Source organism: Sturnira hondurensis, unplaced genomic scaffold (genome assembly GCF_014824575.4).
Source record: "Sturnira hondurensis isolate 20B ecotype Veracruz unplaced genomic scaffold, ASM1482457v3 Scaffold0023817, whole genome shotgun sequence".
Lineage (NCBI taxonomy): Eukaryota > Metazoa > Chordata > Mammalia > Chiroptera > Phyllostomidae > Sturnira > Sturnira hondurensis.
Window position 1 is genome coordinate 8924153 of NW_028096448.1, and position 19189 is coordinate 8943341.

A 19189-nucleotide genomic window follows, 5' to 3' on the forward strand; every position below is an offset into this window, starting at 1 on the left:
GAAATTGAAAAATACATTAATATATCGTAGCAATAAAAAGAGCAGGAGCGAGAGATGAGAAGGGGGATCCAGCCCGCCCTGGAGCAGTACCTGGTGACCGCCGGGGGTGGGGAGGGGGCGACTATCGTCGCCGCCGCTGCTGCAGCCTCCATGGACAAAAGGGCACTGCTAGCCAGCCCCGGCTTCCCCGCCGCCACCGCCGCCGCTGCTGCCGCCGCCCCAGGCGCGTACATCCAGATCCTCACCACGAACACTTCCACCACCTCCTGTTCCTCCTCCCTCCAAAGCGGCGCCGTCGCCGCCGGCCCCATCCTCCCCAGTGCCCCCGGCGCGGAGCAGACCGCCGGCAGCCTCCTCTACACTACGCCGCACGGACCCTCCAGCAGAGCCGGGCTGCTGCAGCAGGCACCAGCGCTAGGACGCGGCGGCAGCGGCGGTGGCGGCCCTCCGGTAATCCCCTCCTGTTCCCACCGTTTCCAGCCCAGGCGGGGGGTGGGCGCGCTGCGGGCTGTCCCGGGAGAGCGCAGTGGGCCTCTGGGTTGCCCCTCCAACGAGGGTTTATTGTTAGATTTGTGCTCTCCCCTCAGCGCCGGTCGGGTCGGGGGGCTCCGCAATGAGCGCGGGGTCGTGGGGATCTCCTTAGCGCGAACCACGTCAGAGACTCTGAAACTTTCTATGACCCCCACTTCTTTTCGTACACTTTTCCCTACCCCCACTGTCCCCTCCCCTCCAACTCGAAGCTTCCTCTTTCTCGGGCGTAGGATGGGGTCACGCCCCGGATGGAGAAGGGGGTGGAGGAGGGAGTAGTGGACTGAGGAGTGGGGGACTCTGGGGGGTGGAAACCGGGGGACAATTGGGCGGGTCGCCGGCCTCTGTGGCACGTTGGCGGCCCGGGGTCCCTACGGCGTGCTGAGAGCGCAGAGGTTCTGCCGGGCTGCGCTTGTCACATTTTGGGATCTGTAACTCCGGGCAACAAAAGGGCTGGGGACAAGAGAGAGGGACATGTTGGGGGAAGCGGTGGAACTGGCAGGCGCGTGCAGGCTGGGGCGTGGGGTGTCTTGGGGTGAGGGGCTAGCGAGAGGGCGCTCCGGCCTGGGCGCATCCTGGCGGTGGTGGCGGTGGCGCCCGCGTGGCCCGAGCGTCCGGGCCTTCCTCGCTGGGCCCGGGGCCTGCCCTTGACCCGCCTCTCCCCTTACCCCTTCCTTCCCCGCCCTGTCCCCCTCCCCGCCCCCAGGCGACGGAGGGCGGGTGCAGCCGGGTTCCCGTCCCGCAGCCCCGGTCTGTCCCTCTCCCCGGGACCCGCCGGTGACGTTTCGCACACGTGCGCGGAGGACGCGCCTGTGACTGGGGAGGAGGCAGCGGCGGGAGGGGGCGCTGGAGGGGAGAGGGGGCACCCACTTCCTCCTGCTCGCCGGCTCCCTGGCTTGGGACAGTCCCGGCGCCCTCGCACCCGCACGGCCACCCTCCCTCTCCTCTTCCTACCCCCCCCCCCCCCGGACGCCCGCTCTTTGCCGGCGCCTCTGGTCTGCTCGGCCCTCCGGGCCCCTCTCCAGCCGGCCCCCCACCTCCCCCGGAGCCAGGCTGGTTTCGGAAATGCCCTTACAGCAGCAGGTTAGTGACCGGGACCGCGCGGGGGCTGCTGCCGCCACGGGGACACCGAATTCTGTTGGGGGCTGGAACCGAGAGGGTAGGCGGTTGAGCGGGATTTTGGAGTGGGAACGGGGGGTTGGGTGCATGAGGGAAATGAGTAAGCAAGAAAAATCTAACTAAGTAAATGCCCGGCCTCCGGTTCTGGGGACCTCTGAGCTCGAGTGTCTGCCCCAGGGGGTTGGTTTGCTGTTTACGTGTATTTTTTTCCTAGGGGGCCTGTGGATGGGCAATTGAAAACCGGAGGGGGCTTCTCGCCAATGGCCGAGTTGAGCTCTGTTTTCTGTCTTCCTTCCCTTGTGCTGGAGGGGGAGGGGGCGGGTCAGAGGGTTGGGTGTCCGTAGGATTCCCAGGCCACCCGCCACCCCCTCCCTTTGTCCCTGTAATTTATAAAGCGCCTTTGAGAGATGATTTAGGTCAGTATGCGGCTTCTCTTTTTGTTGGTACTAGAATTGTGGCCCGGCGGTCCGTCTCCCCCCCACCCCCTTCTCCTTTTCTCTCCTTCATTCCGTTCCTCCATGCCTCCTGTCTTCACCCTCGTGGTCAGGCTTGGCCACCACGAGGCTAGAAATGAACCAGACTCAGATAAATGGTTGGTTGACAACACCAGTCGTTGACCTCACCTGGTCTCAGCTCCAAATGGGTTTGTTTTTTGAAGGGTCAAGATTTGGAGGGATCTTTAAGAAAGTCGGCGCATAAGCATTACTTTGAGAATGAGATGCATTTTGGAATAAAGAAAATTTTTATTTCCTTACTTTTCCCAATTTCTTCCCTTGTCGGATCTTAAATGCTTTACAGCCCCAGAGATACTTGCTAGGGATGTGTGATACATTCTCAAAGAAGGCGATTGGTTTTCTGGTTTTGGGGTTTTTTTAGTGACTACGGCCAGCCAGCAGGGGGGAAACAGTACAAGTACCCATTTAACACATGGAGTGTGCATCTTCTGGGTTCTCCGTCACAAGAATATTCCATGCTTATATTAATGTTAAATATTATTACTGACTGGACCTAAACATGCTTGGACATAATTTTAAGCATATTTTCCTACTACACAGTTCTGTTACTGTATCATAAGCCTAATCTTAAACAACCAGCTATTGACATACTTCTTGGATTGGATTCAGATTTATGGAAGGGGAGTTTTGATAACAGGAATTTGTAAGACCACCACATTGATTTTTTTTTTTTTAATCTTAACCTGCTTGTTGGGCCAGGTCTGCAAAACTGTCTAGCCAAACTTATATGTAGTTCATTGTATTTAAGTTTTTAAAGTATGAAAAACTACCCTCACCACCTTCCAAGTTATTTCAAAACTTGGTCCTCCTTGCCATGAGAATATATAATTCCAAAGTCATGAGCCCTGAGTCTAAAGTTTGATTTGCTTTGTTCTCATCAAAACTACATTAGACTTCTATTTAATACTTGAAATTAATTGATAATTCTTTCCCTGAGTGGACTGACAACTGGAGGATAGCTGAGCAAAGAATCTTTTTAAACATTTTGTGTCCATGCAGCGGTTGAGAACTTGTGTTCAGGGGCCAGAATTGCAGATCCACTTTATTCCGTGTTCTGTCTCAAGAACATCTGAGAACTTAACCAGGAACAACTTCTTTGCCTTTTTTTTAAATGAGAAAAAGCGTATGTGAGTGCTTTCTGTCTAGCCAATTGCCTCTCATTTACCATTTGTATGATCTTAGGCCAATAAGTCTCTGAAAACAGTTTCCTTTTCTGTGAAGCAGGAACAGTAACAATACTAACTTGAAGGTGTTTTTTTTTTTAAGGTTTAAATATGATAACACATAAAGCACTTAGCACAGTGCCTGGTAAATAGTAGATGCTCAGTAGCCTGAGTATGCAGGAATACTACCTTTTTAACTGAGAAAGTGTAAGACCACGTGTCCAACTGCTCCTTTGTTTACATATATGAAGACAATGGTTAAAAGTTTTCTAGAGTAAAATGTAATTACTTATACTTAATTGATAGGGGCTTTTAAATCTGTATGACATGCCTGTCCTAGCACTGGCTACAATAGGGGCCTTTCAGCGTGACAGGCCTACATGGAGCTGGGCGGTGTTGAACTGCCGTAGCCTGAACTTGTGCTTATTTTCTGACAAAGAGCACCTCATCCTCACTTTTGTTGCCAAAGTTTCCCTCTACTGATGACCCACGGACCTATCAACTTTTGAGTGTGTTTGCGTTTAGTGGCTTTCAGAGAACTGAACTCCTAGTTGTCACCAAGTCAGGGACATGCAGTGAAGTCCATTTTAGCTGGTGAACTCTTGGGAATGGAGGAGCTCTAGAGAAACCAGTCGGAAGTGGAAGCCAGTCGGAAGACTTTTCTGGAACAGAAAAGTCATTTTCTGCCTTTTCTAAAAAGAAGCTGAAATTATTTCATTCTACTTCTGGAGAACTTGGGCTCTATTAATGCAAAAGACAATGACCTGTCACATCTGGTTTAATGTCATCCAGTCATAGCAACCCACTGGCTGTACCTTGGGGGAGAGCCCATGTAAGCTTGGAGTTTCTGTGTAAGAATGGAGGAACCATAGCTGCTATGGTTGGGTCTCATTTCCCATGCAAGTATAAATGAAGAAAAATGCTGGGTTTTTGTGGTTCAGTACTCAATAATCTTGCTTCTGCTGAGATACATGGTTGGTGCTAAGTTTAAGCCAGGAGAGAATTTTTAGTCACTACACACCCCGAAATGGAAGTTTGAATGCAATGCAGCCCAGACTTGGGCAGTACAAATAGCTCAGTGCCATAGTCAGTATCAAGGGCGCTACTTTAGTCCTCCTCTGAAACAAAGCACCCTTAAATGTGGCACCATGAGCTAAAGAACCCAAGCTTGCAAACAGGAAAAGATTTCTGTTGCTGTTGTTTTTCTATATATCATCACCTTGTATAATACTTGGAAGCGTAGATTCTGAGATTAATGTGCTGTGTTAACTTAACTTGAAACAGAAAATAATACTCTAAGTTTAGACGTGACTAACAGCACCTGGGGATGGAAAGGCTGGGGGCAAGTTGTTTTATTCTCATTTCTCAGAGATATAGTGCAGTCCTTTCCTTTTAACTCCTCGGTCTTTATTGCCATCCCCATAGGTAAACCATCTACACCTTTACCCCCGTTCAAAGGACTTGGACCCATTTGGCAAAGCGTCGGGTGTTCAGTTAACTTTCTGACTGGTTTTCCAATTTTATGTGATTTCTGTATATTCCATTGTATGCCTGGTGCACATCCACTTCCTAGGCTAAACCAGTTCCCATTCCTTTTAACCACCCACTTTCTATTGACATCTTAAATTAGGCTACGTGAATATGAATTGCCTGTGCTCATTGAATTAAGTCCCTCATAGATTCCCATGAAACCACCCCAGGCAAAGAAGGTAGGTTTTAGTTCTTACCAGATTACCTGTTTCATTTTAGTTTTTAAAGAGAACTTCCCTGACTACTTTGAGGCACTAAGCACGTTGTTTAATGCATATTTTCATGCTTGTTAGCCGCTTAAAAGTGTTTCAGGGACTATATTTACAGTTGCTAAGAAGTGTTTTTTCCCTACTAATCCATATTTTCATAGAACTAAGAAGGTAAGATAACTGGGAAAGTCATAATATAGGAAACCACTCGTGGTATCTCCTTCCTCCTACTCCGATCTTCTCTTTGGCTCCAAAGAGGGACTTGGAAAATGTATCTTACACAAAGAAAAGTTACACAGCAGATGGTGCAAAAAGGCAGCAGTTGAGATGGGGACAGGAAACTTGGAGGGCGTGGGTGGGGGTTAATATAGTGGGATAAGGCATATAGTTTTTGCTTTAGTAGGAAGGAAATTGGTTTATCTTCTGTTCTCACTTTTGCTTCAAACCCTGTTCCCCCAAAGCAGTGTGCTTTTGATATCTCAAAGCATAAATTACAGTAATATATCCTCATTCTCCCCCCACCCTTAACTGGGGGTCAGTATTGTGGCCACTGTGGCCACAAGAGTCTACAATGAAACTTGCATTGAGAAGAGATGAAGCCCAGTGGTTGTCAGGTTTTATCACAAAGCCTATGTGCTTTGCTTTATTAGAAAACCTGAGTGAAGCAGGCCACACTTAGCTTTGTAAACCAAGGCAGGGTCTTATGTCAGTGAGAATTGACAGTGGATGGAATAGGACAGGATTAAAAGAATACAAGCAATTGACTTTAGTCTGCTTTCAGTTACTTAACCAACTGGGGCCATTCGTAGTGTGCAGGCAACGTTCTCATAAGTTGACAGTCCCTAAGAACAATAATTTAGGTTAACATAGGCAATAATCGATATTACCAATGGTCTTCAGATTATAACATTTGAGAGCTGTAAAGAAACAGTCATCATCTGACCCAGTTTTGTGGGAGAGGAAATTAAGGCCCACTGCAGTTAAGTTACTTGTCCAAGGTCATAAGCTAGCGAGTGGCCAAGCCAGAACTGAAATTGGAGACTTGAATTCTTAGAAGCAGCCTCGTTCACCAGGAGAAAGTTAACTATGTCTCGTGCACCCTATATGTGAAAATTGGGATGTGTAGAATACATTTTAGATTGCCTTCAGGAGTTGTTACATTTTTTAAAAATATAAACAGAAGGGTCCTTTGAGCAGTTAATTTTGGAGTAACAACACATTCTGAAAGATACAAAATAAGTGAAGCTTCTTTAGATGTTAAATGCAAGGGAATTTTTTTAAATGGAAGGAATGACTGACTATAAGAGTAACATAATAGTAGTCTTTTTAAAGATTTATTAGTTATATGCAAATTTGATATTCTTCTGTAGAAATGACATTTCTTTGCTGAAAAAGTGAAACATACACTTCACAGAGAATAAAACCTAAAAAGAGTTTAACACTTCCCTGGGACAGAGGCAGAGTGTAGCTGGGCAATTGGAGGGTTTGTCCAGGGCCATCCACATCCTGCGTGTTGTATCTTCAGGGGACCCTGGACCCTGCCGACCAACGTGCTTCCCCCCATTCCGTCCCCAGTCCCCCCAAGATTTCTGGTTTAACCAAGTGCCTGGTCTGTTAACTTTCAGAGGCAGCCACTATCCCCTAAAAGCCAGAACTAGTTTTCTTAAAATGTCTTCTTTTACTTGTGGAACTGAGAAAGCTTAAAAATAGAATCACTTCAAGTCTTGAAGCCTAAAAGTGAAATATAATCCAAGGTGGCTGTAGTTCGCCGACTCATTAGGGGCAGGGATATATGGCTTGTCTGTGGTCCACAAATCGGGAAGGTGCCACGTGTAGATTGGGTCTTAACAGCCAGCGAGCAGTCCAGTAGCAATGATGAGCGCTGTATTTACTGGTGACGCTGGTTTCCACTGGAAGATTTCTTGGTGAACAGAGTCTACCTTTCAGGGAGCGGAGGAGCTAAATGCCCTTGGTCCTCCCAGCCAGCTCCTGCCTGGCTGTCCCAGAGATCCTTTTGGCACCTCCAGTGTGCTTTTGACTGACCACTGAGAAAGGCTGTGTCCAGCTTGTTTTCAGGATCCTGAAGGTTGTGGCTCTGGATACTGGGGTCATCGGATGTAAGCCTCTAAAAGTATCACCCCTGCTTTGCCCTCTCTGTTTCTGATGTTTTAAGGCTTTAAAAATATATAACCGGAGCAGCAGCCCTGTGGCCCCATACATCTGAGTGTTTCTGGGTCTGGCATCCCTTAGGAGGGGAACAGACGCGCGACCTGCACCCTCCGCCAAAAAGGTCACATGGAGGGCTGGCTGCGTGGAAGAGTCAGACGATGGTCCTTGGAGCCTGAGTGCCTGGTTCTCGTTCTGATACTGCTTAGCCTTGTGTCTTGAGGCAAATCATTTGCCCTGTGTGTCCTCAGTTCCTCACCTGTGAAATGAAATAATTGAACCTGCCTCCTTGGGCTTAGGAAGATGGGCGTTTGGGTTTGGGAAGTGCTCACACCAGTGCCGGTCACGTGGGAGGAGGACGTGCGTGTCAGGTGGGTAGTGGTAGAACCGCCCTGCCCTCTCACAGCCCTCTGCCAGGCTGTCCTTTGGTGGGTCATTTTCTGACCTCGCCCTAGTGTTCACAGAAACCTTTAACACCTTTCTGAAAATGGCAGTGGTGGGGTGGAGTGAACCATGGGGTGGTTTTGTCCGAACATATTCTTTAAGATATTTGTATGTCTTTATAAGCTGCTGTCCATTGACTTGGGAGAAGGAGGAGAAGAATAAACTTATTCAGCAGTAACAGTGTTGTGACTAAAGTCTTTATTTGTATGATTAAGTGTGTTAACGATTAAATACGAACAATACAGTTACACTATTAATATGAATTGCACAGTTCACATGATCTCACTTCTGTGTAGTAAACTGTGGCTTAAGACTAAATGGCAGAAATCAGGGTGTCTGATGTCTCTGGACCCTGGCAGCCCTGGAGACCCCATTGGGAGAGGGCAGTTTTCCTCTCCAGAGTTCGGGAACCTGCCTCTGGGCTTTCCTGTCCCAGTCTCATCTCCCACTTTTCTAGTTCTTTGTGTTCAGGCTGTTCTTCCCCCCTCCCCTTCACCTTCCTTCTCCCTGGCTTTTAGAAGGATGCCATAATGGCAGCCTTCACTGACTGCTTCCGTGACTTAGGCTGATTGCAGCCTTTTCCCTAGTGTTCAGTGTAAGGTAAAATCTTGTCTTTGATAGTTTGCTTCCCATTTTTCCCAACGTGGATGCTGGCATGGCTCAGTGGTTCAGGTGGCTGAGGCTTCCTTCTGGTGCGTTCGTTTGCGCGTGGGTTCTTTCTCTTCCCACTCTACCTGTCTCTGGCCGCCATCCTTCAAGGAAACCTGCACAGAGCCTTCCCCGACTCCCCAAGGCTTGGACCCCTCCTTGCCTCTCATTACTGCTCTCCTGTACCACATCTTACTAGTCTGCCTTGTGTCCTCACCACTGGCGTTCTTGACTTACTCCTTTAAACCTACGAGTTGTGAGCAGTCGGCCTAGTGTTTTCATCATGTAGTCCTTGCAATGCCTTCTGCATTGTAGATTCTCAAATATTTAAGTGGAGGCGTTTTCATTAGACACCTACGGTGTGTGTAGTGCTCCAGCTGTCCTGCTGAGTACGAAAGAAGTATGGGGTGTGATCCACCCACTCCTGAGTTCGCCGCCTGTTTGGGGAGACAGGCTTTAAACACAAGTTGGTTCCAAAACAGGGCTAAACAGTCAGGAGCAAAGCAAGACTCCTTGAGTCCTCGGCTGTACAGTTTCAGCAGGAAGTGCCAGCTGAGCCATGAGAATGGGGATGCCATGGCTTCCTGGCCGTAAACTTTAGAGCACATTAGGGTACATGTTGAATCACCTGGACAATTTAAAAAGTTATTAATACTCGGGCCCCACCCAGACTAATTAGAATCTTTGGGTGGGGCCAGACACGGGTGGTGGTTTTTTTTAAGTGCTCCGCATCATTTCAGTGCACACCACTGGAACCACCGGGCTAGGTGGAGAGGGACAGTTGGGGAGGTAGGGAGACATTGTAAGGTGAGGGCAGGGAGGCAGAAAGTGGGTTAGCACGAGCAGAGACCAGATGGAGTAGAGTCGATATGCGGGAAATCCTAGGACCTAGCTTTGGCTATGTTGGTAAAATTGGTCTACAGTAGATACTGCCTTCCTGTTAGGGCCAGGCAGGGAATTAATGGTGGGGATTAGGGAGGAGGGTTTGGATAAGAGGTGTGGGGGTTGTGCTTGAACAAAGAAGAAACTCCCTATCAAAAGGGGGTCATGGGACCCCGTCCTGGGCCATTGCTGCCAGAGGGCAAGGCAGGCCTCGTTTGTTGCCAGATTTTCAACCTTAGAGCGCCAGAAATCTACCAGTTTTTAAATGTGGGTTTGATTGGAAAGGAAAATGTGAAAGCCAAACAAAAATAGGTCTGTAGGCCAGATTCAGCTTAAGCACTGCCACTCAGCAGTCTCTGGTCTGTCGGATAATAATAGCTAATGTTTATCAAGTGCCCGTGTGTGCGGAGGGCGCTGAACCAAGTGCTTTACGCGCATTAGCACGTTATCCACGTAACAACCTGTGAAGTGGGTATTATGATCGTGCTTGTTCTGCACGAGAAGAAACAGACACTGAGGGGTTAAGGGGCTGGCTTGGTCCTCCACTGATGAGTGGGCCACCTGAAATTGAACCCCAGGAGCCTGGCTCCAAAGTCTCAGCTTATTCCTGGTTTTTATCCCCTGTGTTCTCTGCTAATTGTATTAATTACGTAGTAGGAACCCAAGATACTCGTCCAAAAGAAGTAACCCACTGTTTTTCTAAGCTCACCTGGCCGTAGAATTGCCTGTAGCACTTGTTCCAGGTGGCCATTCCAGGTTCCACCTCTGCCTTCCGCAATCAGGGAAGCACCAGGGTCTTCTGGAACACCTGGGGGACGCTGCTACTGCTGTGGGTCGTTGAGCACAAGCAAAGGTTTCTTGAAGCTGGAATGACCAGGTTACGCAGGATCCACCTGCAGAACTGGTGCACATTTGTTTGTTCCAACTGCTTCCTCCGTTGGACAGAACAGCCCTAGGTGGGTGCATTGGTGCCCCATAGCCACCCTTGTGGTTCCAACATCTGGATTTCCAGGTCTTTGCCAAGGCAAGCCGTCCAGCAATGGGTTACCCCAAACCCAAAGGAGGTAAAACAAGAAGGGGGTCCCCAATGGGTAAAAAATCTTAGCTCCGGAGGTTTACGTGAGCACTGTTGCTGCGTTCCAGGTGCCAACAAGGGGGATAAGTCTGGACACCCTGCTCTCAAAGGGTATACTTTACCCTATTAGAGGCAGCCTTTTCATTCTGTCAGGTCTGGGCCTGCCTGGTACAGGTTACCAATTGGATGAAGAGCCAGAAATGTCCCTGGGAGGAGAACCAGGGCATACCATTCAGAGGATGGGTGCTACAGATTTGATGGGTCTGGAAGCAGGACAGCTATAGGGACGGTGTGAAAAGGCAGATGGAAGTGAGGGACAGGCTAAGGGAGAAAAGAAACATACAGCTTTGGCTCCTGAGACGATCGACTGCTGTGGCTGGAAGAATGGATGAGGTGGAGCTTTTCTTATGTCAGGGTGTGCACTGTGTGCAGGGAATGGTTCGTTTGGTCTGAGCTGCTTGTGGGTGACACCAGGGGCCATCGGGCTTTCTAAAAGGCGGGGTCTGAGCCGTGGACATGTGGCTTTGGCCTACAGGTTTTACTGGAAGTCTGGATGAGCAGTCACAAGCCAAGAACTGCTCTCTGTAGCTTAAAAAAAAATACTGGTGCCACAGAAAACCTTTTCATCATTTCCACTTCTCCCTCTCTCATATGAAAATGAGGCAGATTCATCAGGCTGACTTTTGGGGGATCAATATTGTCAGGGTGCCCAGAGATGAGCCGTCAGCTGTTATTTCTGACGTGCTCCGCCGGGTCTGGGCTGCCTCCCGGGTGCTCCGAGGAGGCCCGCGGTCGGCGGCCCCTGGAAGCACAGAGCCAGCTGGAGAGCGCTGCGCGTACAGGAAGGTCACATACTTGCGTCTTGAACTAAGACGGCTCTTCTGGCCATTATGTCCTCTGCTCTCCGATTTGGCTGATTTTAAGAGACCTTGAATTTGTAGCATATTAAAGTTTCAAAATGGGAGTCTTTGAGTACTCCTCTCCAGGAAAGAGCTATGTAAATTCCAAGTATCTTTATAATTGATTTTTAAGTCTGTAACTTGTGTTTAACCCTATTTGTACCACTCTTTGAACTGACTAATTTTGTTGCTATACTGACTAGCAAAATTGGTGATGGTCATAGTAATAATGTGGTAATAAATCATAGTAATAAAGTGTCCAACCTTTTACGTTGCTTTTTTCCTTGTTCACATCTCAGGCGCCCCAATTCTGGGACCAGGCTTTAGGGGATACGGTTTTCAGCCCTAGGACACGGTGGGGGGAGTGGAGGGAGCACAGGACTTAAAGATCTGGCTCCAGAGATGTGCTCTGTAACTTACCAGCCCGTGACCTTTTGCAAACTGTCTGTGAGCTGTAGTTACCTAAAATAGTGTCGGTGTTTCCTCCAGTGGTTGGGAGAATTAAATGCGATAGTGTTTATTAAAAAATTTACTATGGTGTGCTACTAACTCATGTGTGCCCCCCACCAGGGGAAGAACTCTTAGTTGAATCTAAATTCTTAGCATTTCTTCCCACCCCAGGGAGAAGAGACTATTGGGCAAACACTTTTTAATGCCCGCTTTGTGCAGAATGCTGTTCCCAGTTTTCTGGGGGTTAGAAGAAGACTAAGATGCTCTGACCCTCAAGGAGTTTATGGGAAGAGACGAGAGATGAAACATGTTCTTCAGGAACTTAAGACAAGGTGAAAGACAGTGATTGCCATGAGACAATATTGGGGAAGTCTTAGGCATCCAAACTGGGGGGAGGCGGGGGGAGGGTTGGCAGAGGAGGGTTTAGGAAGTTTGAAACGAGCTGGCTTCTGGCACCATTGGCGTTTTCGCCAGATATTCTTTGTAGTGGGGGCTGCCCTGTGCATGGTGGGATATTGGGGAGCATCCTGGCCTTCACTTACTAGATGCCAGTAGCACCCCCAGTGACGACAGTCAGATTTGTCTCTGGACATTGCCAGGTGTCCGCTGGGGTCAAAAGCACCCTTCCTCCCATTGAGAACACCTGAAGTAGAACTTTTCCCTTGGCATGCCTAACCACGGAACCCCCAACGCTGTGATTCACTGGTCCCACTCTTCCTAGATGACACAGCTGCTCTTTGTAGCCCGCTGAAGCCCACCCTGCCTGTTTTGTGATTGTGAATTCTATGAACAGGCCACAATGAGGTTTCTCTGTAAGTTGGAGAAGGGATCAAAGTCTGCAGTTCAGGGCAGGCCAAGGAAGTTTTGCGTTTATCATTTACTCAACTGGGTAATTAAAGGGGCCCTCTGCTCAGGACTGACATCGCAGCTTGGTTGTTGATCCCAGCTTCACCTTGGCTAGTGGATGATGTGGGCATATCACCTCCCCGCTGACCTGTTTTCTCACCTGTTAAATGCAGGTTCCCACCTCGTAGGATTGTTGTGAAAATTAAATGCCACAGTGCCTGTACAGTGCTGGCTCCCAGGCTGGTCAGTGCTGCACACTCCTAAATGTTTGTTGTCAACCTGTTAGTGTTGCCGCTGCCATCATCATTAGCAGGCCGAGCTTCCCATGCAGGGCAGTTCAGCATTAGTGGCCACCTCCTTGCTGCTGCTCATTCGTCTGCATGCCGGCCGGTCCCTGCCCTGGGGTGTCCTGACCCACTCGACTTGTTTAGCAGATGTGTATGAGGTGCCTGGGGTATGCCAGCCCCTCTTGTAGGTGCTGAGGAAACAGTCTCAACACAGACAAATTTCCCTGCCTTTGTGTGGCTTGCGTCATAACTGATGAAGGTTTTGCCATGTATCCTGTTTCTTTCTTTTTGTAATTTTTAAAAAATTGTTTTATTGTTGTTCAATTACAGTTGTCTGCATTTCCCCCCCACCCCAGCCAAACCCACCTCCCTCCCTTGCTTCCACCCTCCCCCTTGGTTTTGTCCATGTGTCCTTTATAGTAGTTCCTGAGAACCCTTCTCCCCACTGTCTCCCCTTCCCCCTTCTGGTTACTGTTAGATTGTTCTTAATTTCAATGTCTCTGGTTATATTTTGTTTGCTTTTTTCTTTTGTTGATGTTTCTGTCTTTGATGGATTCCGGGCTGTGTTTTTAGAACAGTGGTTTTTAAACAGTGGGCTCAGACCAGCAGTGCTTGGGAGCTCGTTAGAAAGGCAAAATTTCTGGCCATTCCCTAGACATATTGAGTCAGGAACTCTGGAGTGGGACCCCAGCGGGTGGGTGTCGTAGGCCCCTGAGGTCATTCCAGTGCACCAAGTTTGAGAGCCACGCTTTGGGAAAAGATTCTTTCTCAGAAGGGACTGGGGAAAGCCCGCAGCCTTCGCTGGGCTGCAGTGTTCAACGTGGTACATCAAGGAAGGTGTTACTCACACGGGGCCATTGGAGTGACAGCAGCACTTACAAAAGCACACGCACCAACCAAACAAAGTCTTTGGTGTGTGGAGATGGTTCAAAACCAGCCGCACTCTGGGCCTGCAGTGCCTCCTTGAATTGGGAGGGTCCCGTGTCCCGCAGCCCAGAACTCAGTCATGGTCCGAGCGCTCGGCTGCCTCTGGGCTCTTCGTCATCTAGGGCACGGGACCACTTCCCTCCCTTTTCTCTAGAGACTTCGACTTGCTTGTTTGACAGTTATTTTCCCTCTTTTAATTCCTCCTTTCTTAATCACCCTCTTATCCAGCACGATTAAAAATCTTTGCATCTATAATCAATTTGCCAGCCAGATGTACAAATGAAATGGCTGCTCTCCTTAGGTCATGTGGGTGTTTAAAGATATTGTAAGGAGGGAATGAAATGAGAGGCCGTGGAACGCATCCAGCTAGGAGTTTGGCACAGAGCGGCTGGCCACTAGATAAATGTGGTGCAATTTCTGCCCCCTACCCCCGATTCATAAACACCACTAAAGTCATTGAATAGGTACCACAGTTCTCTGTGTGAAGAGCTTTCGACTACCCACAGTTTGAGTGGGTGTGAATAACCATTGTATAAATTATAACTGAAATCACGGAATCAGAAATTCTGATTATTTAAAACTTTTATTAAATTTATAGGTAATTAAGTGAACTTAAACACTCAAAAAAAAAGAGATGTCACCTGGTTTTTTCATGAAGATGGGTAGTGGGGAAAAAACCTTAATCAGATTGGTGGAAATTCTTTAGTTTTGCACTAACCCAAACCTGGGTCTTTTTAAAGTAACTCCTCAGTGTAAGAGCCATTTTCAGTTTACAAATGCTAATTAATTACTGCCCTGTTATAGGGAGTGTTTGGGATGGATTGACAGTTCCTTTGACAGTGAACTTTGAAAATTCACGTGAAAGATTATAAGGCTTTATGACCTAGGTTTGTCTCGGTGGTCCTCTCCTAAAAATGTCCTTCTGTCCAGTGGTAGGCATTTCCTTTTCCTTTCCGTGCACCTTCAGCCGCAACGACCTCTGGTTACAGCGGCAGTTTTAACTTTGCCATTTGTGGCTGTTTGCGTTATAGAGGTTGGGAGAGTAAGGCGTGCGTATTCATTTCTTGCTTCCTGCCTTGCTTGAGAAGGTGAGGATCAGCGTTTCTACGTCCCTGACTTTGCAAGTTTGCTGTGCTGTATAGCAAGGGTGACCAAGGTGCGGCCCTTCAACGTGGGCCACCTCTGATTTCCAGCATGACTCAGCTACTGCCATCCTTTCCAAAACCAGGTTTGCAGACCAGAAAGTGAGCCTTCCCTCTGCCTTGAGGAGTCAGGGGAATTGGAATAGAGCCATGCTGTCCACGTAGTTGAGCTTTATAAATATTTGTTAAGATGGCTCTAGATGTGTATTGTCACCATTGACAGTAACAGGTTGCCGGGTGTTAAGCTCTTCTGACTCTTGCTTTTCCTTTGCTGTGACATAAGAATAATGTTGTTGAAATGGCCTTCTAGTTGGCCGCCCATTTTAAGTAAGGCAGGTCTCCTGCTATTTTTGCACCTTTAGAGAAGAGATTTCAATAGGAATAGAAATAGGCCCCAACTTTTCATGATTAGGAACTCAGGGGGACAATTTTGAGTGAATCAGAGTTCTGAAGACCAATGAACTGGAATTCGGACTTACTAATTTACCTGGACAAATAACACCTGCCAAGGGGGCAGTGGCACAAATCGGTGTTGCCCTGTGTTCCTGGTAGTACATAAGTTGAGTCAGAATAGAGGAGCTGAGTTAGTACCCTCCAGCTGGGGCAGCACCTCTGGAGCCCACCTGCAGAGGCAGCAGCCCTTTGGCTGTTTGAGGGGCATGGTGGACACAGGCATTTAGTCAGGGGCCCAGTGATGACTGTCAGGAAACACTGGCTTAGCTGCCTTTTTTTATAAGATTCCCTCCTTTCCTCCCTCCCTCCCTCCCTCCCTCCCTTCCTTTCAAAGAGAGGAGAAGGGAGGGAGGAGAGGGAGAGTAACATCAGTGTGGGAGAGATACATTGATGGGTTGCCTCTTGCTGGCCCCCAGCTGGGGACCTGGCCTGCAACCCAGCCATGTGCCCTGACTGGGAATCCAGAGGGTGACAGACAGGTGATGTTTCATTTCAGAGGCCGAGCAGTCAATCCACTAGCTACACCAGTCAGAGCACCTTTTTTTTTTTTTAAGGAAATACTTATTTTTAGTACATGCTTATTATTTAAAGAAATCAAAGAATATATGTCAATGGAGTAAAATGTAAAATACCCCCCTTTGCTCCCTGCTACTTCTGCCTTCCTTCCTAGAGCTAACCACCACGACAGCTTGGCCTCCCCTTTCATATCCATTTGCAAATGTAATATTGTATACGAAAGTGCAAATCGCGGCTTGCAGTTTGTACTTAGCAAGGAATTAGACCTATTTTTGTACTGATGTTCATTCTTCTTGGTAATAGCTGCATTACCGCCTGTGATATTGATATGCCAGAATGCAGTTAGCTTTTCCCGTTTGATTGTTATTTCTCATTGTAACTGTCAATGTTATAAACAGTACTACAGTGACTATCCTTGTACATATGTTTTTGTGCCCGTGAGTGTCTCTGTAGGCTGCATTTCTGTATGTTGAATTTCTGTCATGGAGCACATGCAGCTGAATGCTGGCTGGTGAGGCCAAGTTGTCCTCCAAAAAGGGTAAACCCATTCTTACTCCTACCACCAATTCCCGCTTTCTCAACTTTTTCCTCTGCTGAAAAACATTAGTCTTCTTTGCAGTTTTGCTAGTGATACTGGATGGTATTACCTGGTTTCTATTTTGTGTTTCTTTAACACTTAACTACTATTCATACACCGCTGGTACTATTCTTACCGCTATCAGCTAATATTGATGGACAGTTGTTATGTGCCAGGATTGTTTTAAGCACATTCTATGAGATTTAAACTTGTACATCCCTGTGAATCTATTATGATTGTTGTCCTTATTTTACGGAATCTGTTTTGATTATTGTACACATTTCACAGAATGAGAGATGGATAAGTACATTTAATCCTGTATCAGTTTTACAAGGCTGTTTATAATTTTCTTATTGCATTATTGGAATTTTTATTGAGTTACAGGTATTGGACTTTCTCTGGTGTGTATGTGTAGTAAATATTTTTTTTCCTGGGTTCTCATTTTTCTTTTAATTTTATCTGTGAGATGTATATCTCTGTGCAGAAGTTTTGCTCACTTTTTAAAACTATAAAGCCATAGTCTTTACAGTTTATGCATTTGGTGGTTTTCAAAAGCCTTGGCTATCCCCAAATTATAACCATAATCCATATTGTCTACTTCTAGCTTCAAAATTTGAACATTTTGACCTTTTACATCTTTGGAAGGGTGTGTATGTTTTAAAGAACTTATTTTATGTTTTTCCCAAATGAATAGCCAATTAACTGGCGCCGTTTATTGAATGGTTCAGTGCGCCTCACCCCTCCCCCCCGCCCCCCCCCTTGAATCGGAAATGCACTTGCACCCTATGGAAGCCAGTGCTGGGGCGTGTGTGGGTACCGGGGTCCGCGCGGGTCTGTGTCGGGGTCTTCTACTCTCTGTTGACACCTTTGTCGCTAAGGAAATAGTGCACTACTTTAAATACGGTAGCTTTGTGGTGTGTTTTTCTATCAATAGGGGAAATCCTGCCCCCTTTCATCTTATCCTTGTTTTTTGTTTTGTTTTGTTTTTTTATTAAAGTTAGTTTCCCTCATTATGTATTCCTCATTCTTATTTTCTTATCACACTTCATTGAAAATGTATAGATTCCCCCATCCACTATGGATGTAGGGCAATAAGAAAGATAATAATCGCCTACCTTACTGGTAGTTGTGTAACCCAGGAATGAGCATTTCACAGATTCAGTGTATTATTTCATCTAATACCGCCGCCCTTTTCTCACCTGCTCACAAGGAAAGTAAGCCATTCGTTTCAGGCGGCACTTCACGACAGTGGCGGAAACAGGACTCTAGACCACGTGATCTCAAACTCTCATTTAACACTGGTGCTACCCAGACATGAGGAATCTCTTCACAGGCCTTTGTCTAGGGTGGTTACGAGGTGTCTCTGTGTTCTGCGGGCAGTCAGCGAGTGGCATTTGCAGTGTTTATTGTGTGACCTGGAAGACCCAACCAGACTTGCCCTAAGGACCTGCATATCGTGGTGGCAGGAGGTGAAACATTCAGCCTCGCCAAGAGTATTTGTTCCAGCTTAGGACATGAGTCTACACAGGACCACAGTGTAAAATATAAGTGAAGACAGAAATTATTTAGCAGATGCTGCTTCTTAGGCCCAACACCTGTCTAGCCCTCCCTCAGCTCTGAGAGCTCCTGGTCGGGCTGTGGTTTGGACCCCAGAGGTGAGGAGGACATAGCCCTGGATGCTGGAGGCCAGGCATTCTGTGGGAAAAGGCGTACACACCCCCAGGAGTGTGTACCTTTTCAAAGAGAAGGCAACACATGTTAGCTCTCAAGTGGAGGAACAAAGGTCTGCGGGGGAGGGCATTTAAACTGGGGCTTCCCCCTGTGTCTGAGTTGATCTACCTGCCAGTCTAAACCTTCCCATCCTGCAGGTGGTTGCCTTTTGACTTGGTTTCTCTCAGGTGCTTTCTGTTGACTCTTAAGGGTGAACGTCAGGAAGGTGATATTCTTTGGAGAACTTGGAAGTGGCCTCCCAAACAGAAGTCTAGCTGAGCTGCCACTGGGAGCCTTGGAAAAGTAATCCTATTTATTAGTAGAAGTATATTGATTTGTGTGTAAAAATAGACTCAGAGGCCTGTGACAATGAGCGCATTTGAAATTATAATTTAAAATATCTAATAGAATAGCTGTGCAGAAATACTACCCCAGAATATTAATGATTAGGTGCTTCGTGAATTTCTTGAATGCATGTAATTAAATTGGTAATGAGTAGGTCAGATTTGTTTTCATGTCCTAAATCTTTTAGTTTAGCTTATCGTCAACAATCAGTAGTATAAGCATAGAGGAATAGCTATTAAATTCTATAGACCTTTATAAAAATACATAGTTGTACTTTGTTCACTTTAGTCAGTCCACATTGCGTGAATCTTGCATTATAAAACAGAAAAGGAATTTTCCTTTCGACTGCATGACCACACTCTTCATTTTGTGAAAGCCGACATGGTTTCCCTCCAGGTTGAAAGGTAACTGTGTAATTATTTTATTATTTCTGTTACTTTATTACTTATTACGACGCCCAGCTTTGTTTCACATGTCTGCAGTCATGGCTGGGACATCTGCTCCATTCCCAGCCTCTTCGTTTCTGGTGGCTCTCTGATCACCACCTAGTGTCGCTCAGGGATTGTGATCACAGACTGGCCTGCTGGGGCCGTGCTGGTAGCAACCATGGGTGCTCGTAGCCCTGGCGCCCGTGGCTTTGCCTCGGCTGACCTGGGCTTTCTCTCACTGCCAGAGCGCCAGCTTCCATCTGCCCACTCTGGTAGCAGTCTTCTCCACTTTTCCTTTAAAATGGACTTTCGCTTTTTCTCCTTCACACA

The 19189-nt window shown here is 47.4% G+C and overlaps 1 protein-coding gene across 2 annotated transcripts in view; it reads left to right on the plus strand.

The window, feature by feature from the left end:
• Positions 1–1371: 1371 nt before the first annotated feature.
• The window catches only part of E2F3 (E2F transcription factor 3), a 72702-nt gene continuing 54884 nt past the window's right edge, over positions 1372–19189 (plus strand). Inside the window, exon 1 of one of the 2 annotated variants that reach the window (XM_037037884.1) lies at positions 1372–1611. In XM_037037884.1, coding sequence (XP_036893779.1) covers positions 1594–1611 — 18 coding nt within the window. In that variant the 5' untranslated portion in view covers positions 1372–1593. The remainder of the gene's footprint in view (positions 1612–19189) is intronic. The other variant, XM_037037883.1, reaches the window with a different exon arrangement.